The 18,614-nt window shown below is 43.4% G+C and overlaps 1 protein-coding gene across 1 annotated transcript in view; it reads right to left on the bottom strand.

Moving 5' to 3' along the window:
- Positions 1 to 298: 298 nt before the first annotated feature.
- Positions 299 to 18,614, bottom strand: part of EIF4E3 (eukaryotic translation initiation factor 4E family member 3) — a 37,514-nt gene continuing 19,198 nt past the window's right edge. The window contains exons 3-7 of the mRNA XM_072941709.1: positions 14,928 to 15,022; positions 13,301 to 13,361; positions 10,613 to 10,679; positions 6,665 to 6,820; positions 299 to 2,321 (exon numbers count right to left, since the gene is read on the bottom strand). Coding sequence (XP_072797810.1) covers positions 2,275 to 2,321; positions 6,665 to 6,820; positions 10,613 to 10,679; positions 13,301 to 13,361; positions 14,928 to 15,022 — 426 coding nt within the window. The 3' untranslated portion in view covers positions 299 to 2,274. The remainder of the gene's footprint in view (positions 2,322 to 6,664; positions 6,821 to 10,612; positions 10,680 to 13,300; positions 13,362 to 14,927; positions 15,023 to 18,614) is intronic.

The raw sequence follows: 18,614 nt of genomic DNA on the forward strand, positions 1-18,614 counted from the left end.
CTTTAATCCAAAAAGGTAATGAGAGGCTTTTAAACTGATTAAATCAGCTTAGTTCATACACTGTCTCTTATGAACTAAATATTCAATTAAAACAATTTCCAAACCGAAATCTGACAAAATCCTCTCTTAGAGTCATTTGGGTGATAGGTCCTTAACTGAGGCAACTTAAATCCTTCTCACAGTTGGTATTTTCCACAGGGTCATAAAGAGTTGCACAAGGTCTCTGGGACAAAAATCTTAACTTTGTGTGTTAAGCCATGTTTCATGATCATAAACAACAGAAACTAGAAAACATTACTGGAAGCCTAACATTCCTATTTCTTTCATTTTATTTTTTACTTCACAGGCTACATACATGCAAAAGTTGAACACGTCATCACAATCCTTTAAATAAAGTTCAAAAATAAAAATACTTCAAAATCCATTTACTTATGGAAATATATATGACAATCATAATGAAGATAAGTCAATTATATCCTTTTTTCTAATCTATCAGAAAAATACTTATATTATAAAAAAAATTTAAATTCATGTCCAGAATATTTTTTTAAAAATCCTTGATGAATAATTTAAAAACAAGTTGGGTGTTAGTACAATGTTTAAAGAGACACGTTCTAGGCTTTTGAAAAATGGGTCTGATAGCCTTATACCTCATTATGAAATCACTGAAGAAACTCAAGTTTAGAAACAAAGCATTTAAAAAAAAAATAAAAAACTATGATCACTGTTATTATGGTTGATGTGGTTAGTAATGCAAGTGAAGGGCACAACTTTTATAAACAGATATTGTTTGAAGTCCTTTAAAATACTTGAATGGAGAATTTTATATACAAACACAGGTTGGAGGCTGAAAGGAGCCCCACCTCTCTCTGCTAGTTAGTACTGCAAGAGGAATTAAAAATCCTGGGTACGATGAAGTTCTGAGCACACCGCCCTTCTGTGAAGTGTGTAAGCATGCCCAAGCTCCCCTGACACCAGAAAAAAGCCAGCAGGAGGCAGTGTCTTCAACTGGCCCTGCCTTTTTCAGGTAAAAGCGGTAAGAGGCGTGGGCAGAATGGAGAGAGGGAAACTGGAACATTCGGAGCATTCCAGAGGGTGGTCATTTCCTTCTACTAAAACCAGTATTTATTTGGTAACATAATACAACATAGCTCAACAATTCCAAAAATTAGTATGTACAGAATGCATTCAGAGTTCAACTTTGTGAACGTTCACATTCATCTTGAAATGAGATTTAACTTGGGTTCCTACACGGAAAAGGCAGGGGGGAAAGCTGGCCAGGCTGGAGGATGATCGAGAATTGGAAACGACACACAATGTGAGCAGGAAAAGGGGGTCATTTAACAAAACGTGTCTACAATGATTTGGAAAGCCCCAAGTGGTACGCACATCCAAAATTCAGAAGCAGCTTAATTCAAACAATTAAAATAACACCTCCCCTTTAAATAGGAAATTATAAGGTTTCCTATTGAGACAAACACCTTGCTACTACTCTAAGTCTTCTTTTTGCAAAGGCCAAATTGAAGTTCTGGTTAGAAAATATTTCCACGGAGGGTCCAAAGATCTACGGTTTGATTTATATCCTCATACTCAACTGTGATTATAGTTTTTATGTTTGGCAACCCAACTATTATTTTCCTTTCATCTCTTTAAAAAAAAAAACACTTCTTAAAAAGGAGAGAAAAAAAAAAAAGATGTGTGTGCTGTCAGTACAAAATCAGATTAAGTGTGGTTTTTCTTTTCCCTGGGACAGAAAAAACAATGCCCATTGCAGAGTGTGTAGAAATGTGTCACAACAAATAATCAAAAGACAGGTTTCACCAAGCTAGTATTCCTCCGAGTACAGTGTGGTTTTCAAAAGCAGTATTGTCAAGATAATGCATATACTCGTTAACTAGGTACAGCAGAGCTACTTAAAGGGAAACCCATTTCTTGTGCCTCAATGAAAGGGGAGTATAGAAAACAATAATTAGAATGAATGAGGAATTTAAAGGGGCAAAAAAAAAAGGGAGCAAAAAGAACAGAGAATTCAGAAAGCCAAAAAAAAAAAATAACAAAAAAAAAAAACCAAGTAATGTGAAGGCAGAAACCCACACGACCCCCCCCCAACCCCACCTGCCACTTTGAGTCCTAATTGCTCAAACTGCAAGGACAGAAACCCACTCTAAATTGACCAGCATCGGGCTTCGGCAAGTCTTCTCTTCACTCTCCCTCCTGTTAAGACCGTTTCCAAAACCAATCAGCAAAGGACAAAGAATTCTTTACAGAGTGCAATTAGTGTTTTCCACGTCCACCTTCAAAAGCATGGTGCTCTTCATGGGCTAAAGGACAGAAAAAAAACAAAAAAGAAAAAAAGGAAAGAAAACTTTAAGCAAAGGATGGGGCAACCCTCCTCTAAGGCATCTCATTCAGTTTCCCCAAACGTTGGCAAGAACTCAAATACCTTTTTGTGCCAGTAACTGTTAACTAAGGCGTGCATTTCCTGAGAAACGTAATAATGAAAATTAAAACAAGGAATAAACAAGCAATGGGCACGCTGCCTGTTTCTGCTTGCTGTGCCGGAGAGGATGAGTAATCCGGACAGGCTGATGGGGGGGGGGCGGGCTGCGAGCAAATGCTGCCGCAGGGAAAACGCGCCCCACGGGGTGCATGGGGGAGGGGCCTCGCAGACGGAGACAGGACCATTCACAGGCCTAGCTTTATAAAAATCAAAGAAACAAAAGGAAAACAAAAGGAAGAACAACACAAGGGTGGTAGCAGTTCTCTTATGTCCCCCGACCTGTAAACACCCTCTGTGGGAAGTGACATTTCATGAAATGGATGGGTCTTTTATTTTTCCCAATCATGATTTTTTTTTTCTTTCTTTTTTCCAGACCTACTGCCTGGCTTGCAAAATGACTCATTACAACTAGGAACCCTAGAATAAGAAATGATGCTACCAAAAATATTTTCGAAGACTTAAATTTTTATAAAGTGGAAGTGGGAACTGGGAGACCTGTGAAATGCATAGTATTTCCTCCAAGGCAAAAGGCCGAGTTTGAAAATCCACTTCCGGGACCTGGTGAACCGTCGTCACTGAGCAAGGGCAGATCCTCTTCTTCCAAGTGGGAAAGTCACTGGGACTTGGGTCTGATAAAGCCGAGGGCCACTCGGGATCCCCGTGCTCTGTCCTCCCCGCCCCTCACCGGCAGTGAAGGATGTCCTAGGAAGGCACACATGGGCTGGACCATTTCACCGCCGAAGCCCCTCCCAAGTCTGTATTTTTAAGATGAACTAAATTCCTCAGACTAGTATGGGCGTAGTACAGGGTTGGGTGGGGGAACAAAACCATTTTCCATTCAGGGTCATCCTGGATGCTCACCCAAACCTGCTCTCCACCCGGATAAAACCCTGGGAGAAGCATAGTTTATGGCTCTCGAGGTTTCCTTGGGTTGACCAAAGTCCTAAGGGTGGCCAGTCATCCGAAATGACTGAATCAAACATTTCTCACATGCGGAGCTTTAACCAATATTTCACTTATTATATGTACATTTAAAAAAAATCTTTTAAAGAAAGATTTTTAGAGCCGACATCAAAGAACAACGTGGCCAGCTCTGCAATAAAACACACGGTGCGGCTGGGTCAAGCGGGGAGCCACAGACCTCTTGGTGACGCTGGGCTCTCGACTCTTAATCAGGAGATGGGAACTGGCCACAGAGTTTTATCACTTCTAAGGGTGAGGGGACAGTTTGGGGTGGTCACTGTTGAGACAGTGCGATTCTGCTGGGGTATAGAGATACCACAGAACATTCAGAATTGGGAGAAACAAGAGAAAGTTCTGTTGGTCTTGGTCAGCCCTGGTTGAAGGGGAATACAGAAACGTTCAAAGCCAGGAGTCAGCAAACTTTTTTTCTGGGAAAGGGCATAGAATAAATACCTTAGGCTTTGTGGGCCACAGGGTCTCCTCCCAACTCTTAACTTTGCCCTTGCAACATTAAAGCCGCCCAGAGGATGTGCAACCAAATGGGCATCGCTGGGGGCCAACACACCTTATATATATGTATACACTGTAATTTGGATTTCATACAACGTACGTATATTACAAAATGTAGTTTTTCTTGTGATTTTTTTTCTGTTTAAAAATGTGAAAGCATTCTTAGCTGCAGCCCCTACAAAAACAGGTGGGAAGGAGGCAGATTTGGCTTGACAGTGTAGTTTGCCAACCTCTGCTCGAAACAATTCTCACATCAAAGACATTTGTCATTCAGCTGCTCTGAAGAACCTAACAGAATTTGTGGGGGGGGTCCCCGTTCATTTAAGTTTCTCAGTCAAAAAACCCATCTGTATACAACTCACAGAGAACTTAACAGCCGGATGCTCACCCCACCCCGCCTCCCCGGCTGGAGGCCCTGCCCAAATTCACCAGGGCTCCTTCTACACAGGAAAATCTGCCAGGCCCCGTGGCTCCTGCACACCTGTGAATACTTACACCAGGATCTTACTAACGAGACAGAGGAATAGCGTGAGGTTGGCGATCTCTAACCTAGCTCTCCCAGAAATTGTATTCAGGCTGTGAATACAATTTCTGCCCAAACCTCAGTTTTCCAAATCAATTCTGCAGCATATGGTGTATAACCCTACTGAGTAAAGGACTGCCTGCTTTAAGGAAAATAAAGAGAATTGCTTGTTTTTTCCAATTCCAATTTGTATTTGAATGATCTTTCTTTAAGTGCTCATGTATGCCATTCAAACAAGGATTTCCACTGAGACCCCTGGCTAGTTCTGCCTTGCTCACAGACGTCACAACGGCATCTCACTTCAGGGTGTCCATTCTGCGAGCTGCAACCTTCCCCGCCTCACTTTGGTGCTTTTCTCCCCCCTCCCCTACCCCGCCATCACAACAAGGAAGGCAATGACTCATCCCGGCTTGCTCTTACCTGAGTATTGCCACACCGCCCTAGAAACTAGCCCCACTGCTCTGTGGCCTAATTATCTCTGTGGCCGCCACTCTCCTATTATGCTGAGGCTGCTGGTAACCAACGTGTTACCCAGAAATTTTAATCAGAGAATTTTGAAGCAGAAGGGACCTTGGAGATCATTTAAGACCAACCTCCTCGATATTTAGACGAGAAAGTGAAACGATGAGAAACTATGACTTGCTCAAGGTCACACTGTTGAAATGGGACCAAAATCCAGAGCGAGTGCCTGACTTAAAGAGATTCCAAATTGCTTTTGTCCTCTTTGGAGTCAAATGTGGAGCTGGGGCAAAGGCGGTCAACGACGTGTGAGCCCTGTTTGTAAATGGCGGTGAAACACACTTCCTGTCGGAGAGCTTCTGCTGGAGTTAGTCTCGTACAGCAGAAAGAAGTAAAAGACCCTCAGTGACCTTTCAATTAATACCTGGGCTGAAAATACAATGAGGGTTCCCAAAGGAATCAAAATTGCATCTACGGACGTGCAATTTTCGCACTGCATGACCAGTAAGCGACCTCCTCCGCAGTGCCACCTTCCTGTCTCTTTTATTTAAACCTTCATTTAAAATTCAGAAGCTAAGCACCTCCTGCATATCTGTAGTAGCAGATCAGTCCCACTGCTTAAACTCTAAATCACTGGGCCTGGGGCTTTATGACTCCTTAGAGGGAGGCCTTAGCTTTCATATCATACTAAGACAATCACAAAACAAAGTTTGATTTTTTTTTCTTCTCCTCTTTGGCAAGGGGTTTGGAAAAGTGCAACTATAATGGGGTGTATTTCAGCAATTCTAAGATGCGCTCCTGACTCCCCACTGCACGTCTGGAGACCCCTGGACTCAAGAATGTGTCACAGTTTAATTAGGAGCGTTTTTATCTTTCTTTCTTAGAAATCCTAAAATAATACTTATCGTCAAGGGCATCTTAGATTCAATGAAATACCGCAGTTAAAAAAAATTTGGTTATTGACTCTTGGGATGGTTTGGAAAATAGGAAATCCATCACCTACGTGTAGGGCTGTCAATCTTTTCCTGGAACTCATTGTGAAAACTATAACCTGCAGTTTGATCTACCAAACGTTGATTTTATGGCACTAAGCTGCTTTCATTATGAAAAAGATGACTTTTTCAAAAGAGCACACAAAAGCAATGAACATGAATCATGATGGAAACAATGGGTCCACACACCTATTCATACTGTTAACATTTCACCACTATGCGTGAGTTCTCTTCTGTGTCACAGTCATCCGTAATGAGGACGTATTAGCATTTCAGTAGAACATTCAATCGTGCCTGTGCTCAGACCGAGTTCCTCCACAAACACAGATGTTATACGTTATAAACTCCTGTTTATGAAGGGATGATTGAAAATCTACCTGCCAGCTCATATAATAACATTTTTGTTATTGTTGCTTCAAATGGAAGGTAATCTTTTCTGAGAATGACAAATTTGAGGTCGGGTTTAAATTTTCGCAATAACAAAAACAACATGCAGTCTCCCTTTCTGATCCGGGTGTTTAAGGTGACAATAAAAATATCATTTTAATTTCTGAGACTAAAACTTTTTTCTTTTTTTTTAGAAACTTCAAAGTGCTTTACTGAATTATTTACTGGATGAGATAATTTCAAGTGATTCTCCCTTCACCTCATTTGCAACACAGTTTCTGTCTTTAAAAGTATGATAGAATAAGTAGTAACTGGAAATGAAGCACTTACGTTTATAAAATACTGCTTTAAAAGATATGTGGGGCAGGAGTTCATAGATCTTTTCTAAAACAGTGGCTTCACCCACTAACGCGGCATTTACATTCCAGACTTGGACGACGTCCTCTCGGTCCCGAACGCTGACGCTAACTCCTATTACTTCGTCATCTGAGGGGAAAGCGAGGGGAAAAAAGAAATGAGTGACCATTTCAAAGCCGCCGGAGTAGGTTTCTAAGCACTTATCACTTTATCAGTCAGTTATGGAGAAGATGGTCAAAAGAACTTGGCCCACAGGACTCGTCATAAATTCTATTTCTAAGGGGAATCGCAAGTAAGCAAAAGCAAGGGAGCGGGCAAAAGCTGTAGCGGTCACATTATATTTGTCTGGGGACTGAGATAAACACAGTGTCCTGGCCAAAGAAACTTTCCAGATAAGTAATTTACCCTTTTTAAGATGTTCCCAAAGCTTTTGACTATTTCTCATTTCTGTGTTGATGAGACTTTTTCTAAAACACATTGCATAATGCTCGGCCCTCTGAAAGCCAAGTGAACTCAAGTGAACTTTTCCTCGATGCTTGACTATCTTTGTTAAGAACATAGCAAGTATTTCGCCTGACTTCCTGACAGTCATTCAGAGATCTTGGGGTGGTTAGTGGTTCGTGCCCCAAAACTGACTTGGGCCCTGGCTGCGTGCTCCGAGTTGCTCATCCTGCTTTTTGTGGTTTGCCTGTCTGCTCCTTTCCTATTAATCCGTCCTGCTCCTCTAGTGCCTCTCCCTAGCCATCCCCGCTTCCGGTTCAAACTGTGGGCTAGAGAACCAATGACCACCTGTCAGCACTGTGTACAAAGTAAGAGTACGTATTTTCTAAGTGTGGCTCTGCTATTGCAGTGCTTCAGCGAATGGGCGGAGAGCATTTATCTGTTGATTAATGTAGGTCTTAAAAAAAAAAACCCAAAAAAACTAAACTAAATTCTAGATGTGGGGCTCCTCTGCAGATATTTCAGAATGGTGGCTGGGTAAGTAAGGTTTTGCACTGTCCTAAGGAGCCACTTTGTGTATATTAATGTGTGGCAAAATGAGAGGAGTAAATAGTTTCAATTCCTGGCTTCCATGTTTGTGGCATAAGACTGAAACAGGGTCACCTCTCTGCACCCATACACTCAGCATCAATAAGCAAAAGGTGAAAGGTGAGCGTTACTGAAGTTTGGAAATTCTACTTCAGTTACTATGTTTTGCCGAATTTCCCTTATTTACTGTCAATCTGTACATCTCAATATTTACGCCATCAGTTCTTCCAATTGCCTGCTGGAGGGTAAGAGGGTCCAGCATTTAAATTTAAATGAGGACATGTCCTACTTACTAAAGGAGTTCACCATCAGTAAAATAATTCCTTTCTTTCTTCCATCTTCCCCTTCCCGCCTTCATTCCTTCTTTCCCTCTCTTCCTCCTTTCCTTTTTAAATAAATTCGATTCTGGTTAAATATGTATGACTTGATCACTAAATAACTCCATGTGTAGAAATGTTTGAAAGCTGGCAGAATCAGTCTCCGGCATCAGAACTTAGGTCGGTGGCCACCTTTGAGGGAAGGGAGGGCGAGGCGGGATTCTCGGGGGCTAGTAGTGTTCTGCTCCTTCATCTGGATGCCAATTATAGGGATCTGTTCACTTTGGGAATATTTATCAAGCTATACACATTGGCATTTGCATCCTTTGCTGTATACATGTCACATTTAAACAAAAATTTCCCCCCAAAATAAATAGTACCTGATCATGGCCATCCAGAGAAACTTATTTTTCCATCAAGAAATCTGTCTTATGTACAGCTTTCTGATTTTTTAATTGACCTTCAAAACGTACTTGCTAGGGCTCAATGTTAAATTTCATGTGAACATAAAATCAAGTAAAGAGGGAAGCTTTGGGGTTTACCACTTTCAAGAAGAGTCGTCAAGACACTAGCGTGGCCTTTTAGGGAAAGATGGGCATTTTCCAGTCTCTTGGTTCTGCCCATGTCTACGTTCTTGGTCAGAGGGCACTGTAACTGATGGGTGCTGAAGATGCTAAACTGTCAATATTTCAGTTTGGCTTGGATTTTGGTACTCAAGATGTAGCCTCCTAGCACAGCACGTGCAGAAACAGCATGGTAAAAAGGCAGCAGCTCATGTTTAAAGGAAGATCCAACCACAAACACGTAACATTCATAAGGGGAATGAACCAACAAAAGCCTGATCGGTTTAGGGTACTGGCAGCAGATGAGGTGAGAGCTCGGAGGAGCCGCTGTTTAAAGATGGGGGAAGTGAGGACCAGAGAGGTTGGCTGAACTGGTGCAGGTGCGAGAGCTAGGTTAATGGAAGAGCTAACGGTTAATAGTTAATGGCGCTCTCATTCCGAAGTCAACCCCAGAACAATAGGTCTTCTTTACTCAACCCTGGCTGTTTATTACGACTTAGGTTATTTTCCCAGGTTCTGGTTCTGGAAGCAGGAATAATTCATACAGAAAACTTCCTCCCCCAGGGATTCCTGTGTTTATAATTATACCAAAGACGTATTTTTGACTACATATTGTAAAGTTGCTAACTACTCCCTATGAAAACGGAAGGAATCTATACTTTTAAGACAGTTTCATCGTAACCCGGGTTTTGTTTTAAGTGAATCAAAAGAGGTGTCAAAATTAAGAAAAACAGGTGGGAGGGTATAGCTTAATGGTAGAGTGCAGGCCTAGCATGCACAAGGGCCTCGGTTCAATTCCCAGCACCTCCACTAGAAAAATAAATAAATAAATAAAGCCCTCCCCCACCCCCAAAAAATTAAAAAAAAAAAAAGAATTAAGAAAAACAAAAGTAGAACTACTAGAACTGTTAGCGAGATAATTCTGAAACCTGCCATGGCACTGGCTAGGCCTACAGGGGTTCCCCAAGGTAGCGCCATCTAAGAAGTGTGAGATCAAATCAATCAATACCAATTAGTTAAAAAAAAAAACTGTAACAGAAAGCTGAACAGAAAAAATGTTATTCTCAATGTTACCTCAGAAGCATCCAGAAGGAACTATCCCAACAGGAAACAGAACTTTAAACTAGAAATTCAGTTTTCCTCTTTGAGTGGCTTCATGACAAAAAAACAAGGCAAAATAGAACTGGGGTAGGGGATATTACAAGGTGCAAATGATTAGGTGTAAAATACGCTCGGGGAATACAGTCAATACCGTGTAATGACTATGGATGTGGCATAGCCTTTGAAAACGAATCGCTATGCTGTGTGCATGTAACTTACGTGGTTTTGTGCATCAACTATACTTTAATTAAAAAAACAAAACCTAGCAAAATAAAAACGCACTCACAGGGCTCTCAGAAATTCACGCAGTATTTGAAAACGGTCTTCCAAGCAAAGTCCTGAAGGCTTTACCTTTCAGCCTCTTTGTGGGATCACAGGTAATAATGGTGACTCCCCCTCACCTCCCCTTTATCGCTCAGTCTGACTAGAAGGGACAGGAGGAAGGGGCAAGGATGAGAGGGACAAAAGGGATGGTGATACCTAACGACAAACTTCACTCGACCACAAAGGCACTTGTCCCTTCTGGAAGAATTGAAACGGATATAAGAAATCTACCCCAAATTGTGTTAAGAGCCCTTGGAATGAATATAATGTATGTCAATTATATTTCAATTAAAAAAATTCTTTTCCTGTCCATTTATTTTAGACAGATGGTCGTGGCTACTATTAAGATGAGCTATAAGTGGGAAAAATACAGAAGCACATACACGTGTATATAATGTACACATATGTAAGTATACATATGTACATATACATATAACTCTAAATACCATGATCACATGAGAAAATCTAAGGAACTTCACAGGTACAAAGTGAACAACTTCAAAATACATAAAAAGTCAAACCACAAAAGCATCAAGCACCAGCCAAGCGTGCGGCAGTGGGGGGACCAGGGCTGTGGGCTTCATTACCTGCGGCCGCACAGTCTGTGAACTGCTCCCCGATAGTCGCTAACAACAACTCCTTCCAAACTGTGGACTGGTGTGGGAAAAGAATAACAAACAAACAAAAAACAAAGAAAAAAACATTTATTTTTAAACAATTAACTTCAGGAGCTACACAAGTCACATTTTCTTTAACGTCACATGCCCTTCCGTGCCCTTATCTGGAGCCCGCAGACCTCTTTAAATCACAGGTGTAAACACTCACATGGTGGCACCTACTATGTTTTAACTTTACACAGATAGACAAAAGGGATCCCAAGTCACAAACCCCATGTCTGGACAACTCGGTGTCCAAAGTCACAAAGTTCATTGCTAGGGACACCCCTAAAGAAGGTCAGAAGAAAGTGGGGAAAATACATTCAAATGACTTTCCGCCTTCCAATATCTTTACCTCTGGCTGATTCAGAATGCATCATCTGGTTGTAACTGAAGATGATTAGTAAAATCCTTCTCTTTAAAACTCTTCCCTGTTTTTTTGTGCAATTTATAAGGTACTTCCAAGGTTACCCAAGTGAAGAACATTTAAGGACATTTCTGGTTTATCTAACACCAGAGATTTGCAAGTTTCCATTCACTTGAAGGCATCCTGTTCCTGCTAAATGACTGTGTGTGTGTGTGTGTGTGTGTGTGTGTGTGTGTGTGTGTGTGTGTGTGTGTGTGTGTGTGTGTGTGTGTGTGTGTGTGTGTGTGTGTGTGTGTGTGTGTGTGTGTGTGTGTGTGTGTGTGTGTGTGTGTGTGTGTGTGTCCCAGGGAGAAACTCTGGCATCTCGTCTACTGAAGTCATCCAATCAGCAGCCAGCATCCATGCACAGGTAACTGGAGGCCCACAAGTTCTTCCAGCTACTCCTCCTCGAAAATTTCTGGGTCCCATTTCTCTTCCTTATTGTGGTCCACAGGCTCTGAGCTTTGCCAGCACTGGGTTTGAATCCTGACAGCCAGCTGGGTCTCCGTGAGCCAGGCGGGATATCAGTCTCTGAGCATCAGTCTCCTTTGGTGAATAGGGACTAATAATAGGACTGACCTCCCAGGGTTGCTGTGACCATGAAATTAGTCCACAAATGCGTTGGAAGGGCTCAGCATTGTGACTGCAACAACAGGACTCGCGAGTTCGGATCCATTCCATTGCATGAATAGCTGTGGGCCAGCTCTGGACCAGGTGCCCAGTGTACATTAACCAGATTAAGAGTGTGTACTATCATGTTCTAATGAGCTGAAAGCAGCCTAGCTGAATGTTTAACCAAGACAACAGCAGTGAGCCACTGTGACCTTTACTCTCAAGGGGGGTTGTCTTTTCTCTTTCCTAGAGCCTCCGTTCTGGTCCACTTGTCTCCCATCTAGACACCGCCCCTTCCGTTTTCTGTCTGTCACACCTGCTGTCTCTTGTGCTGTGAGTGGTGAAGATGATGCTGCGGGGGGGTGGTGGGCGGGGATGGAACGTTCCCTCTCCCGTGTGAATTCAGACCGGGTGACAATTAACACTGGACTGAGCTGCCTGGGATGAGGACATTGCTACAGACATGAAAGCATTATCATTTGTGACTCAAAGTGGTCAAGAGAGCTGACGAGGAGGGTGAGGACAAAAGTGTCTTTCAGATACCCTTCACCCAACGTTGACATCACGATTGTTTCTACTTGAATTCAAGGTCTAGCGTGAGTAAATAGAGAACACAACAAGGAAAACATGTTCTTACTGAAATTAAAAACCACCTTCTCTCTTTCTGGGGTGGGCAGGAAGAGCTCACCAACCTTCCCCGGTTCGTGAGTTGCTCCCCTGACACTTCTTCAATTACATATGTCAAATAACAGGAAACCCTGTAGCTATGCATCTTAATGAGAGTTTGCATCTTTAACAAACAAACGGGGTCATAGCTTCAGATTTGCGCTTCTAGAGAAAAGAGGCCAGGTCACGCCTATGGGTCTCTGGAGGCGTTTCAATGCTTTGAGCTTATCCACATGAAAGAAACCACGAAAAAGGTGAGTAGCATCTGCCCTTTCATCCATTTTCAAAGACGCTTTGGGTTTCCCAAGGCTTAAGAATAGATGTGAAGGTTCCTTTTCAGCCAGTACAGTGAATTAGAGTCCACTCCTGGGAAACCCAGGTTTCTGGGGTTGGACCACAGCCCACGGGCACCACGCAGGCCGTCCCACCAACCCCGTTCTCATCAGCCCCAGAGGGAGACTGGGCACGGCCCCGCGGTGAAACCCCAAAGAACCGCGAGATGCAAGGCCTCCCACGCATGCCCACCCTGTGTGCCAGGGTCGTCCTCAGAAGTGCCTGTCCCCGCGGTGGGGAGAGGAGGAGCCTTTGCTGGGTAGGCTCCTGCCTCTCACTATGTAAACCAGCTTCCATGTGCTAGTTACGGCTGGGGCAGAAACAACGGCCACAATCAGCTTTTCTGCAAACGTTACGAGCACGCAGCCGTCCAGACTACATGATGCAGTCACACGATTACAACCATTTCTATAGAGAATCACAACATATTTTCAAGGTGACCGTGGAAGGCAGAAAACCACCATGGGCAGAACAGAACTTCTTACCCCCGGTCCTGCTCTGAGTCTAGCGGGCAGGCTGTCTAAAACGCACAAGCGGTTCATCACATGCAGCCAGCTGCAACCCCAAACTTAGCTTCCAGGAAAGTTTCAGAACAAACCTACCGTGCTGTCCTTGGGGACTTTCATCTTCCACACGCCACCCTTTGCATTGCTCTCCTCTTCCCTGGATCAAAGACCAGCGTTCAAAGTTACTCTCATGGGTTAAGTAGTTCCACATACATCCAGTTTAATGATGAGGTGACGTTAAAAACAAACAAAAAAACCACAATGGAGCTTTCTTCAATAAACTCTCCCCCATTTGCTTTAATGGAAGCAGATGCAGATGGAAGAAAAAGGAAGGGGGTGGAGATAGGAAGAGAAGAAAGTGGGATTTGGGGCCACAAGGGCGGGGAAGGTGATGGGACACCAAGTTCTCGTCCTCAAGGAGGTGGTGATGAGAGGTGCTCTAGACTATCTGGGGATGGACAGACGAATTCAAGTGCTTCATGTGTGTGAAGGCCTTTACATTCTGATGTCACGTTCATGACACCATTTCATCTGATTCTCATGTCAACCTTGTGTCCTATCCTAATAGGACACCCACTGTTCCCCTGTTTAGGAACTGCCCCCCCTTCTGGCAAAAGCACCCCGATTTCCCTTTAAGGAGCTACTTGTCCCCTACTCTCATGTCAGACCCTCTTCGATATGGTTGATTCCATATCTGAGATTTAAAGATGGGCTCATGACCCAGGTTTGCCTTTTGAGAACACTGCCTCCTTCGAGTCTTTGTGATTGGCCAGGGATGGAAAGCTGGCCCACAGGGGACCAATGAAAGCCACCCTGGCATTTCATTGGGGCTGGTGAATGCCGACATGGATAGACTTGGAGGGTGTAGACTGGAGCTTATGAAGTGGCAGAGCCTGCCTGAAAACTAAACCAATGGAGAGGAAAGCAAAGCAAATCTGATGGACAGGGTCAGCTTCCTAATAATGGAGCATCCAGATCTGCCAGAAATCAGCCCTCCCAGTAGCCTGCTCAGCTACAGGAGCCAAAAACTTCCATTTCTTGGCTCAGCTTCAGTTTCTGTCATTTGCCACTAAAGAGCTATTAGTAAGTAAACAGCTTAGAATAGTCAAGGGACATGATACAAGGATTTACTACTAACTGGGACTCCAGCCTAGGCAAACTGGCTTATGGTCCACCACCCTCAACACTACTCCAAACTATTAAAGAAGAAAAAGACACCTTCCCCTCGACCCTGGGCCATGATCAGTATCCTACACTTTCCGTGTGGTCCACGTGAGATACGCCTGAGGAGACAGGATCTGTGTTCAACCGGACAATAGGTGTGGGAACCAGATCTGTTCCTTCTTCCAGCCTATTAGCTTTTTCACCCCGCTGTCCAGGTCATGACTGAACAAGCGAAAGAACAAGTCCAAATGATGCCACACCCCATACAAAGACCTGCATCATACTGTCCCTGAGCTAACGATGAGCTGTTTATGGGGAGACTGCAATGGGGCGCTCAGTGCCGGGGTGCTGGGACAGCTGCTCATTGTCTCAGAGCGCAGGGGGAAATGGGCAGGAGGAAAGGGGCTTACTTCAAAATTAAGTCATAGCTAAAATGCCTTTCCAACAATACTGGGAGAAATCCACTCTGGTATTCCCTTTTGGCATGAAGCAAGTCTTTTATTAAGTTCACAACCATTTCCCTCCCACCTTCACCTCAAATTACATGGGAGACACTTACCAAAGTGGTCGCCTCTCTCCTCTCATTAAATGGTAACTACATCTCAAAGGCAGGCTAGTCACAGGAGGGATATTATTGTACACACTCCAGAATATCTTTAAAAGAAAAACACTTTGTTTAATATACCAGTACTGACTTACTCAGTCACTAGATTATAAAATTAATGCATTAACGAAAACAAAATCAGATTCTCATTAGGTCCCATGCACTCACACTAGATTTTTCTCAGTAGTCTAATTTTCTGCTAGAACGTGTAACATCAAAGAATGTTCCTTTCTGGAGTTGGGCCAAGCTGTATGCTTCAGGAAGCTATGGTTATCAAGTGAACATTTCTATGCAGTGTGTCTCCACATAAAACTGGGTAAGGATCCTCTAATGATTTTTCTGGCAGGTAGACGGCAGCTACTGAAGCCTGCAGAGCTGAATACATGTACTGAACCAGCTTTCCTTACCACACAGACCCCGTCTTCTACCTAAGCCGAGGAGTCTGGTACACTTTGGATCAGAGGGTGGGGTAGAGAGAAGGCAGAGAGGGACCAACCACCTTGTGTGTTCTGTCCTCCTCCCCCTCTTCCAGAAGGAGAAGGGAAGAGCTCAGTTGCCCTAGATACAGGGCATCATGGACCCCACGTTTGTGTCCTCTCCAAACTCACATATGAAACCTGAGCCCCCATTGGGATGGCATTGCAAGGGGGGTCTTTGGGAGATAATTAGGCCTTAAGAATGGAACCCCACGGTGGGACCGTATCCCAATAAGGAAGGGATGGAGTCAGGCTCTCTCTCCACCCTGTGGGGCTACAACGAGAAGCTGCCTGCCTATCTGCAAATCCAGGAAGAGGCCTTTACCAGGACCTGCCCGTGCCGGCACCCTGGTCGCGGGACTTCCAGCCTCCAGAACCATGAGAAATCAATGTTTGTTGTTTAAGACCCCTGCTCTATGGTATCCTGTTATAGTAGCTGGAACTAAGACACAGAGTGGCTGGTAGACAGAAACATTACATAAAAATCAACAACAACAACAACAAAAACAAAGGTAACAGCAGGAGTAACAGTAGCAGTAGAACTTTTACAGGTTTATGTAATTCATCCTAATGACAGTATCACCGGGAGGTACAATTACTACCCTTGTTTTACAGATAAGGAAACTGAGGCACAGAGTAATCAATCTGCCCAAACATCCCTGTTTGGTATGACCATCAGGATCAGGACAAGGATTATGTTTCCGAAGAAGAAAACTCTCCCCAGTTTATACAGAATGGGCCCTAGAATCACTAACTCTATGCAGAGAATTACTACACAAATGAGAAATGTTCTGCATGGTGAGGTAAGTCAAGGGTGATCGTCTGGATCTCCTAGTGGATCTGAGACCAGAGCAAGAAATGAAACAATTAGAAAAGGGAATCCTAGGGCACCGTGAACAAAGAAGCAGAGGTGGGACGAAATGTTACGTGTTAAACGAAAACCCTTACAGAGTTGTCTGAGCCCACGTTGTGTAGAATGAAAGCCGAATGAATTGCAAGGGCAGGAAAAATGAACGGGAAGATAAAACTAAAGGCGAAAAACCACCTGACAACAGATTTATTAAGAATATCTTGGGTCCCTTATACTAAAACGGTGCTCATGTAGGGAGCAGCTAAAAATAGATTTGTAATAAGAGTAGATCCTGAAACAGACATCTGTCTTTGGAGAGATACCTACCTTACAAGTGGTCTGCTCTCAGTGCAAGTGCAAATAAGATTATTTCACTATTTCAGTTTTAGTCTGTGGGGTGAGTGTGGACACGCAGAGCTGGAATTTGAAGCTAGGCAGGTGGATTCCAAACCCTTGTGTTCTTAACCACTAAGCTGTTTCCTCTGAAGATATTACTACACGTTCTAGGCATAGCTTTCTTCAATCCTAGAAGCCATGAAACAGGCCGTGAGGCCACAGAATGAGGGACACCTGTTGAAGAGGTCCCACCAGCAAGTGCCCTTAATCACACTGACTCTGTCAGTAACTTGGCTCTAGCCTGGGACTTCTGCGCAGATGTGGCCATCACCTGGGCAGAATCCATAGACAAAATTATGCTAAAATAAAAATCCCTGCTTCCACCAAAATTATGCTAAAATAAAAATCCCTGCTTCCACCACCATTTGGTGTTCGCAAATGTCAAGTCTCCTGAGAGGCATCCCAGAACAGAGGACCTGCCCTCACACCCCTGCCAAAGTTCCTGATTCCTAATTTTTCACCCAGTGTTCGAAGCACCTTGGGGAAAAAACCAGCAAAAATCTTCTCCCGTTTCAAAGGTAGGTAAGAAAAACACATTAAGGATCATACTACGGTGTATAGTTTTAGAAGCTTCTCTTGAAAGCAAAAACAGACAGTTGATTTTGTTAGTCCTGGAAAGTCTGGTAGGAGGAGATGACAGCCCAAGAAAACCTGGTGACAGCCTGCACTCTGATTTAATGGACTTATTAAAGCCCATGCTTGCAGGTTTGTGAATGAACACAAAACGAGAGCGGAATATGTGGTGAGCCCGTTGAAAAGAGAGAGCCCTGTTAAAGTCCGTGGCACTAAGTCGATCTGTTTCCTTGTTGTAAACCTCATACAACGTGCGGGATGCTTGTCAAGCATGAATGACGGTGAAACAGCTCAAGGAAGGAGCTATCACACAGCCCCTTAGAACTTCTTCTTCCCCTGCAGAAGGGAAAGGGCTGTTTCACTGGAAGAATGCTAGTTCCTGCTCATAGCCTCTGTAACACACTTTTATTTTAGTTGATGCATCTCAATTTTACTATAAATAGAACCTTGCAAATAGATTTCAAAAGCCCTTAGACTTAAAATTAATTCTAAATGGTCTGCAAACAGGAGACTGCAGTAAAAGTGAGCACAATGTGTATTAGTAATGATGAAGTGTTTTTTTCATAAGCCTTAATGATAACCCGAAGAGAGGGAGATACGTCGGGCAGCGTTCATTCAGTCCACAGACGGGGCACTAGTGAGGGGCGGGCCACGGGGATGAGTCCCCGGTGTGGTTAAATTCACCAGACAACGGTGACCACTGGATAAATCCCCAGTCTACCCGTTCTGATTGAAGCGATTATGCTCCCCCTCAGTCTTTTGCCAAACAGATCATCAATCATGACCAGGAAAACTGGCAAATTTCCTCAATTTTCTACTGAATGTTTTGAAGAAGGAAAAAAGAGAATATTCTTGAAAGTACTTGAGAAGAAAAAAAATGCCATGTGGTGACAGACAACGGGGTGTAAAACGAAGAAAAACATCCAGCAAATATACCTCCAACCACCCCTCACCCCCACCCCCAACAACGTCAATCCAGGATTTCTTCCCAGGATCCTAGCACATGAATCACTGAAAGTATCTTTGAAATTTTAAACAAACATTTTTCTTCATCAGGTATTTGTAATTGGCTGGGAATTGCTCCTTACCAACTGAAATAACTGTATTTATGGGAAGGGCAGACAGAGCCCAGAAGAAAGAAGGCAACTAAAAGAAATTAGTGGATCTTTTTGATTCACAGCAGACACATCAGAATGAAGGCAAAAATGCTCTGACTTCGAGAGCTGGGTACTTGAGAGAGAAATGGGGTTTTCTTTGATATCCAGAAGGGCTTGAATTAAAGTGAGAACCAAAGTTTGGAGGATTGGGTGTAGACAAGACAGAAGGCTAGGATGTTAGGGCAATTCC

This window comes from Vicugna pacos, chromosome 17 (genome assembly GCF_048564905.1).
Source record: "Vicugna pacos chromosome 17, VicPac4, whole genome shotgun sequence".
NCBI lineage: Eukaryota > Metazoa > Chordata > Mammalia > Artiodactyla > Camelidae > Vicugna > Vicugna pacos.